The following is a 7,265-nucleotide window of genomic DNA, read 5'->3' on the forward strand; positions in this document are numbered from 1 at the left end:
CCCTGTTCCAAACCCCGCGCTCATCGGGCCCCACCGCGTGCACACGTGAGTGAGTCCTCTCATTTCTCTCCACACAAGGGGGGGTCAGGGCTCTCCGGCGGTGCGTGCTTTGCTCCTGTCCCCTGTCGCTGCTCCCGGTGCGCTGGCGTGCCAGGAGGGGCCGTTTTGCTGGCTGCAGGTAGAAGCGGGTGTTGCGATCGCTTCTTGCGCAGCACAGTGGCTGGATTAAGGCTGCCTGGTTTGGATCTCTTCTTCCATTTGGGTTTCTCTGCTCCCTCTCCTAAATGCCCTGCTGGTCCTCAAGCCACCTCGAGGACGTCCCTCAGCCCCACCAGCTTGTGCAGCCACCTTGGAATAAAACCCCTCTCACGTTCAATTGCTCCCGTCCCCGTGGATCCCACAGCCGTGATGCTGCATCTGTGCCTCCTATATCTCCAGCCTCCCTGGCCCTCCACGCCCCAAAGAAGCCCCCCAGAAGGCGACTTGGGGGTCACCTTGCTTTTTACCCCTTGACCCTTTCTGGGCAGGCCCTGTGCCGTGCCGAGAGCCCAGTGTCAGCAACCCCGTCCCTGCGCCCTGGGAGCAGAGCAGTCAGTGGTGGCGGAGAGCAGAGCCTCGTACCCGCACCTCGTCCCTGCGGTGGAGCCTCAGCCCGGGGCTGGAGGAGGCTGCTCTGTGCTGCAGCCTCTCCGGAGATGTTTCCCATCCAGGAGGAGCTGCTTTCGCAGGGGCTGTCCGCAGCCACGTGCCAGGTGAAAGCCAGGCGTCCTTTCCCGTCTGGCAGAGCTGGAGCTTGTGTCCCTTCCCCGATCCCCTGCGACCGCGGTCCTGCTCCCAGCCGTCAGCATTGGAGCTCAGTCCCGGTGTCGCCCCGCGCTGTCTGTGCTGGGCCTCCTTTGCTCCTGTCGAAGCCCTGGCAGCTCACCATCAAACCCAGCCTCTCGGGGGGCTTTATCCGGGTGGCATCGGTCAGACGCAGCCCCGCGCCCTCCCCGGCTGGAGCAGCTTTGCCTGCCTCTTGCCTGCGTGGAGCTAGTGAGCCGCTGGAAATCTCCTAGGTAATGGATAATGTAATAACATTTCAAATGAGATCTGCAGAGCGGGAGGAAGATCTGGGGGAACTCTGGGAGAGAATGCAGGCAAATCTCACCGCAGTCTCGTCCTCACGGGCCAGAGACGGGGCAGTGCCGGGGGCCTCAAACCTGCCTCTTCCCGGCCAGGTCCTCCCTTAGTCCCCTGGCCTGGCTCGGGCTCTCTGCTGGCGGCAGCTCAGGGCCGAAGGGGAAAGGAGAGAGCATATGGTCTCTCCGGAGACTGAGGGTACTGCGTGCCGTGCGGTGAAGCCGCAGTCTGCCTCTGTCTCCCCAGGGGAGAGCCATGTCACCTCTGCGGCAGGTCGGAGCAGGGTTCCCCATATGGCTGCTGCGGGCGGGAGCTGGCCCCGTTCCTGGGGATGGAGCTGCCCCGTCCTCCTCGCCCCCACGGTGGGGAGAAGGGGAGCCGTGCCGCAGCGCCCCTCCCGCACACGGCCCCTTCTCACACGCCCGATGGGAGGCCTGGGCTGAGCCCAGGGCTGGCTCTGGCGGCGGAAATGGAGCCAAGGGGCGTGCGTTCGGTGCGGTGGACGAAGCGGGGACGAGCTGCTGCAGCCCTTCCCGGTGTATGGATCCCCAAATCGCTCCCACTTGGTAGGGAAGTGCTCAGCCCCCAGGAAGACACACACCCGTGCCCCGCTCATCGCGGTGACGGTCGGGCATGCGCTGGGCTCCAAACAGCTCGGTTGCAGCAAGTGAGCGTCCGACCTTTGAGTGCTGCACAGAGGAGGCCTGTAGCATTGCTGGTTTTCTCTGTGGGGAAACTGAGGCACAGGGCAGTCGCAGTGGCAGAACCAGCTGCCTTGAAGCCTTCTCGTGCTCTGTCTCTTGGCCCCTGCTGCCTTTCGCTCCCCGGAGGGGTTTCCTTTCTCCTCTGAGCTGTCGCTGTTTGCTCTGCGACGACAGCGGGATTCCCACCCTCCCTCTACCTGCGGGTCTGAAAGCTCTTCTCCCTCTCTCATCCCTGGCGAGTGCACTTGACCCCGTACCCCAACTAGCACAGCAAGGCGGCGAGCAGGAACCTTCCTGATGATTTTCTCTGTGTTTCCAGGTGTCTGTGGATATCAGCAGCAGCGCAATTCGCGTAGCGGTGCTGGAGGGGAGCAGCCAGCGCGTCCTCATGGAAGGGAAGCTCACCCACAAGATCAACACAGAGAGTTCCCTCTGGAGCCTGGAGCCGGGGAAGTGCGTTTTGGTAAGGGCAGTCCGCGCCAGTCGTGTCTCCGCACCCTGGCTTGCAGCTCCACTGGGCTTGACCTGGAAAACTGGAGCAGTTGGAAGTTTGAGCTGAATCTGGACATGTCTGGCCCTCCCCATCTAATGTCCGTCTCGCTTTGCCCTTGCCTGTGTGCCCTGCCCTGCCTCCAGCTCCCGAGTTGCCCCTCCGGGTGGGCGGCAGCAGCGTGGCGGGGTGCTGAGTTCCCTGCCATCCATTTCTGTCCTGCCTCGGGTTTTGTCCTTACCCTGTTTGAAGCTCCACTGTGGCTACTTCGCTGTTTGCCTTCAGCGGGCACTGTGCCCGCTGCCCCAGCGTCACAGATCTTCCCTGTGGAGGTGGTTCGGGGGCTGCTGGCGCCCAGCAGCGCGTTGCTGGTGGGTTCCCAGCCTCGCTGGCTCGTTGCTGGTGTGCTCCAGGTGGCCAGGCTGAGGGGGCGAGTCCTGCTCTCCTGGGGCTGTGGCCACAGCTGAAGCTGTCCTGGGGTTTGCATTGCTGCCCATCAGCCTGGGATCTCAAGTGTCAAACAGTTGCCAAACCCCCGTGCAAGTTTTGGGGCCGGGATTGTGCTGGGAGTGGGGTTTTGCCACCTGTAGCCACCTTTGCCTTTTCCAGAGGCTTTCCCGGGTGCATTTCAGGAGCTCTCAAGGCTGTTGGCAGCCCCAGGAGGGGGTCAGGCAGGCGAGGCAGTTCCTGACCCCAGCACAGGCCCCGTCCCTGCAAAGGAGGGAGTGGGTTTGAAGCCGCCTGCCCCATGTCAGGAGGGTGGCAGCAAACGGGCACCCAAAGCCAAGCCCCCACAGTGGGAAATGCAGTGGGAACGCGCTGCCGGAGGCAGAAGTGCTGGGGGCGGCACGCAGGGAGGCTGCGCGGGCACTGCAGATCCGTATGGACGTACCCCAGGATGACGGACCTGGTGCCAAAGAGTGAGGTCCCTCCTAGAAAGAGGAGCTTCCCCGGCTCTGTTAGGCCGTTGAAAGGATGTGAAAAAGGAGGCGGTGACATCATTAACCTGCATTTTTTAAAATTAGCTGATCTGGGGAAGAGAAACAATCTCGGGAGTAAACCCATTCAAGAGGAGGTGGCCCAACGGGTGGCTGCTCTGCGGCGCGGATGGGAGTCCCTGGTGGGTGTTCCCAGGATCAGCAAGGGAGGCAATGTTTGTTAAATACCCGGTGCTGGAGGAGGACGGGAACAGCGCGCGGGTGGAGCGAGACTCGGGGCCTTCTGGAGCGGCCGCGGGCAGCGCAGGGAGCGGGTCCCGTTCCCTCCAACCCTAGAGCTGGGTCTTGCCTCGAATTAGCACGAGCACAGGGTTGTGAGGATCTCCAGCTGGCTGCCAACATATTGATGGTGGGATGAAATTTCGCTTGAAGAATTGTAAGGTAACTGGAGCAGAGTGAGTAATTCTCGCCCAAGAGCATCCCCTTTTTCCGTGCACAGAGTAGCCAAAAGTGGTTTGCGACTCCTCCCAATTCATTCATCAGGAAACACCCAGCCGTGGGTTAATGAATTGCTTCGTTCAGCGCCTGGGAGGGGACTGGATGGGAGCTGTTTGGGTTTGGGTGGGGGGCTGACAGGGCGTCTGGGCCCTTTCCGTTCCCGAGTTTGCGTCCACATGTTGCACAGCTCCGTGTGAACTCCGAACGCGGCGGTCGGGAGCGTCTTCCTCCTGTGAGATGCCGCAAGGTGCTGCCTGGCTTCCCGCGCCGGGACCCAGGAGACGGCGTGCCCTGGCAGGGTGGGGATGCAGCCGAAACCGAACTCGCCCAGTGCCAGCACTGGGGTCGTGCGAGGAGATCCTGGCCGCCTCGGTAACTGCTTGGGGCCCCTCGGCAGCTCTGTCCAGGGAAAAACCTGTGCGTGTTCGTTGTGGTCTGCAAGTTGACGCAGTCCCTGCGGGCAGAGCTCGATCCCTGTGCTGACGGGGTGGAATCTCTCCTGCTTGGTCTTGACCGTCTGGTCAAGTCCCAGGTCAGTGCAGGGAGGCCGTTGAGTCCCACGTGCTCTTGCGGGACACATCGAGGATCGTCGAGATCCCTGTGCTCTCCGGGATGGTTACGGCCGCCTTTCGCCTCCTTGGCTTCCCCCACCCCCAGCTCAGCTCCCTTCTGGGGCGGCCGTTCGCGGGCCCTCATGAACAGGCCGCCCTTCTTACCCCAGCTCTTGCCTTAAGAAGGGCGATTTGCCTTAGAGCGCCTGCTGGTGCTGCTTTCACCATCCTATCTGGTGCTCTCATTAATTCATCCCCTTCGCCACATGTCTGCCCGCTCCCCGGCAGCCCCAGCGCTCTTTTCCCGGTGCTTAGAGACCGCTCTGCCTTTCCCCTCCTGCTCCGCGAGGTTCTCCCTGCCGGAGCCCTGGGCTGAGCACCAACGTGTTTCCCATCTTGTCCTTTGGCACGCTCGCGGTTTGCACGACAGCCCGGCCGTGGCAGAAACCCAGCGGGCACCGTTTCGAAGCGGAGCACTCTGCCGATGCCCGCGACGCGTGGCGGGGGCTCTGCCCACACCTCCTCCCGCTGGGGATCGTGTCCCGGGATCATACCCCTGACTGCAGCACCGTGCCGAAGCCCCGGTCCCGGGTATAATCCCTGTGTTCTCCCTTCTCTGTCACACCCGCTCGCTTGTCAAAAGTGAGATTAAAATAGCTTCGCACAAGCTGTTTTTAGAAGTCTCCTCTGGGTGTTGTGCACAACACGTTTTGGGATTATTTTCGTTGTTGAGGATTTTTTCCCCCCTGTTCCCTCTCTTTTTCTCCTCCTGTCCAGCATTTGTTATCCACGCTTGGGCTTTTGTCACCAAGTCCTGCCCTGAACAGCTCCTACAGTCTTTGGCTCGTCATCTGGTGAGCTGCGAGGCTGAGTTAATAATAATCCGTGGTGCTCTCCCCCTGCCCTGCCCTCCACACGCCGTCGCCTCTTCCTCCTCCGAACCCCCTCAACGTCTCCCACTGACTTTTGGGGCGCCGGCTGCTGCTGTTCCAGAAGGAAAGCAGGTGGTGAGAGGTTGTTTTTCCAAGACCTACTTATATCCCTTGGCAGCATCTCTCCGGCTCTGACAAGGTATTTAGGATCGGGGAAGAAACCTCGTGCTCTGACGAAGCCCGGCACCGGCAACGAGGGGTTGTGACCTTCCCAGCAGGGCATGGAGATGTGACATGACACCACGTCCATGCTGATGACGCCCGTCACCCTCTTTGCCTGCTGCTGGAGGATCCCTCCTGGCCGCAGACGTGCCTGCCGAGTATCCCATCGCTCCCCCGTGCCCATCGCTGCCTGCAGCGATCGTCCTTGCGATCCGTCCTCGTCCGGCCCCTGCGCTTTGCCGAGCGTGCCGACACAGGAGCAGCCCCTTCCCCTCCTGGCTCACAGCTCACGTCTCAGACATCGGCTTTGGGAACGTGGGCACTGCAGCACGAGGATGCTGCTGGCTTCGGATACGGCGGCAGGGGCGTCCCCCCTGCAAGTCTCCCTCTCCTCAGGCCACCGCTGCAGAGGCTGCTCCTGCTTCCTCTGCACCCCAAAAGACTCAGCTGGGCTTTTACCCCTTTCGCCTGTGGGCAAAGGATCTCCCGACAGCCCAGGAGGCCCTTTAGGACCCCCCAGCCTAAAAAGCAGAGCCCAAGTCTGATCAAGAGCCTGGGCGTGCTGCAGGGACCCAATCCTTCCTCTGGCAAATGGCCACCACCGCTTCCAGGACCCTGGAGGGTCGGCCTGAGCAGTCGGCTGGGAAACTTGTAGTGGCAGCTCCAAGTGTGGGCGAAGCTTTTGCCTTGTCTTGAAGGGAGAAACGTAATCAGGTCAAGATTTGTCCTCGTGAAAAAAGCCCTGCTGCCTCCTGGAGCCCTCCCTGGGGTTTCCAGAGCGCTCCCCGAGGGAGCATGCGGCCTTGCGTGGTGCTGTCGGTGGAGTGCCGGAGCCTTTCTCTGAGGGTGGGTGAGGGCTGGTGCTCCAGGGCATCACCCTGCCAGGGCTGAGCCCAGAGACCTGCCATGCTCTCTCAGCTCTCCCTCACCTCGACCTTCTCACACCCAAGAGCTCAGCGAGGCTCCCGCCCGCATCCCCATCACCGCAAGCTCTCGTAGCTCACATGCCCAGCCAAGCGCCGGGCTGAACCGGTGGGGACCCTCGACAGAACCGCGGCCGAGAAATCAACCCGAGCCCCTGCTTCCCGTCCTGCAGGTTGGACCTGTCCGCAGCGAGCGCTCCAGCACCGCTTTGAACCGTGAAACCCCAAACTCAAGGTGATAGAGCCCGCTTCACCCTGGCCCGTGGGCATTTCGGAGACTCACGTCAGAAAGCGGGGCTCCCACCTCAGAGCGAGCCCCACTTTTATGTCTCTCCCCCTGGGATAAAGGGGGATGAGCAAATTCCCCCGTGCGCACAAGGCAAGCTGCAGAGGTTAATTAATGATTGTTTGCAAAGCTCTCAGTGCTGTAGCGATGCACACCGCAGAAAAGCTGGCGAGGAAATGAATAATTCTGTCTTCCCAGCAGGGTGGGGACCAGTATGCAGTAAATAAAGCGAGGGCCACGCGTGGGGTGGGGAGGAGGAGAGGATCCCCGGGCGGGCGCTCTCGGCAGCAGCTCTGCTGCCTTTTGCTGAGGGTGGTCTGCAGACGAGGGGGATTTGGGGCTCCTGGGTGTTTCCCACTTGCTCCGTGGCTCTGTGGGGGTTCCCTGGGGCCTGCAGGAGGGGGACACAGTGGTGGGGTGCAGGGGGAGGAAGGGGATTTGGTACGGGAGGGAGAGGAGATGGGTTTTCTTTCCGCCGATGCTCTGAGATGGAGGTGGGCTGATGCCCGGGAAGCCCTGACGTCCTCCAGTGTCCGTTCATCCCTCTGCTGCCAGCCCGGCTCGTGGTGGGGCCGGTGCCACGTGCGCTCAGCAGCGATGCCATGAGCACGGCTCACACCGACGCCAGCGCCAGGAAAGCTTGTGCCTCACCGGCAGCG

The 7,265-nt window shown here is 62.0% G+C and overlaps 1 protein-coding gene across 1 annotated transcript in view; it reads left to right on the forward strand.

The window, feature by feature from the left end:
- The window catches only part of NUDCD3 (NudC domain containing 3), a gene marked incomplete at its 5' end in the record, with an annotated part of 16,004 nt that extends 9,134 nt beyond the window's left edge, over positions 1–6,870 (forward strand). The window contains 2 exons of the mRNA XM_035891702.1: positions 2,146–2,289; positions 5,081–6,870. Coding sequence (XP_035747595.1) covers positions 2,146–2,289; positions 5,081–5,161 — 225 coding nt within the window. The remainder of the gene's footprint in view (positions 1–2,145; positions 2,290–5,080) is intronic.
- Between the last annotated feature and the right edge of the window lie 395 nt (positions 6,871–7,265).

The sequence above is a fragment of the Egretta garzetta genome, unplaced genomic scaffold (assembly GCF_000687185.1).
Source record: "Egretta garzetta isolate BGI_Z169 unplaced genomic scaffold, ASM68718v1 scaffold1963, whole genome shotgun sequence".
Classification (NCBI taxonomy): Eukaryota; Metazoa; Chordata; class Aves; order Pelecaniformes; family Ardeidae; genus Egretta; species Egretta garzetta.